At 45.7% G+C, this 1,066-nt stretch overlaps 1 protein-coding gene across 1 annotated transcript in view; it reads right to left on the bottom strand.

The window, feature by feature from the left end:
* The window catches only part of ints4 (integrator complex subunit 4), a 19,073-nt gene that overhangs the window by 3,230 nt on the left and 14,777 nt on the right, over positions 1–1,066 (bottom strand). Inside the window, exons 17-18 of the mRNA XM_008285916.1 lie at positions 995–998; positions 792–922 (exon numbers count right to left, since the gene is read on the bottom strand). Coding sequence (XP_008284138.1) covers positions 792–922; positions 995–998 — 135 coding nt within the window. The remainder of the gene's footprint in view (positions 1–791; positions 923–994; positions 999–1,066) is intronic.

Raw genomic sequence — 1,066 nt, 5'->3', positions numbered from 1 at the left:
CTAGAACCAACACCAAGAACCAACACCTAGACCCAACATCCAGAACCAATACCTAGACCCAACATCCAGAACCAACACATAGAACCAACACCTAGAACCAACGTCTAGAACCAACACCTAGAACCAACATCTAGAACCAACACCTAGAACCAACATCTAGAACCAGCACCTAGAACCAACACCTATAACCAGCACCTAGAACCACTGTCTAGAACCAACACCAAGAATCAACATATAGAACCAACATCCAGAACCAACACCTTGAACCAACATCCAGAATCGACACCTAGAACCAACATCTAGAACCACCATCTAGAACCAATGATCCACATCAACATTTCGTCTAAACATGTAAAAGCAGAACCTTGTCTGGTCCAGCTTCACCACATCAGGTTCTACTGATGTTAGAGCCTCAACAGGTGGTGAAATGTGACCAGAGACTGGGTTCTGGTAGAACCATGGATCCATCCATAGACAGACACCGACAGGAACTTTATGGATCAATAATGAAACTGTGTCTTGATGGATCCGTTCAGTGGTTCTGATGGAACTGTTCTGTCTGAGTCTCCACACTTTTATTTACGGAGGTTCTGAACCTAGAAATGGACTCTCAGGTTTCTATTTGAGGTGAAAACAGAAAAAAATCTGAGAAATTTCCTAAACTAGAGCTAAAAGAGTTTTTGGTCCCAGATTCAGTGAAGACTGGACAGAATGTGACGATGCAGCACCGTCTCCATGTTCAACCCCGTTGAGGTTACAGGGACCAGCTGTGTGTGTGCAGATGGACTGACCCGTGTCTGGTTCTGGCGGTCAGGATCAGCTGCAGAGCTTTGGCCTGCAGTCTGACGTGATGAATCGTGGCCACCTGTCGGTTCTCCAGACCACTGTACAGGAACTCCAGCTTATAGGTCTCATCCAGGATCTACAGAACCAGAGAACTGCACAGTGACACACAGAACTGCACAATAACAAACAGAACCGCACAATGACCCACAGAACTGCACAATAACAAACAGAACCACACAAGAGTGACTTTTCAGTGTCACCAGTGTTGTGATGCTGATAC

This window comes from Stegastes partitus, unplaced genomic scaffold (assembly GCF_000690725.1).
Source record: "Stegastes partitus isolate 25-593 unplaced genomic scaffold, Stegastes_partitus-1.0.2 Scaffold422, whole genome shotgun sequence".
Lineage (NCBI taxonomy): Eukaryota > Metazoa > Chordata > Actinopteri > Pomacentridae > Stegastes > Stegastes partitus.
This window is presented reverse-complemented; position numbering and strand designations above follow the sequence as displayed.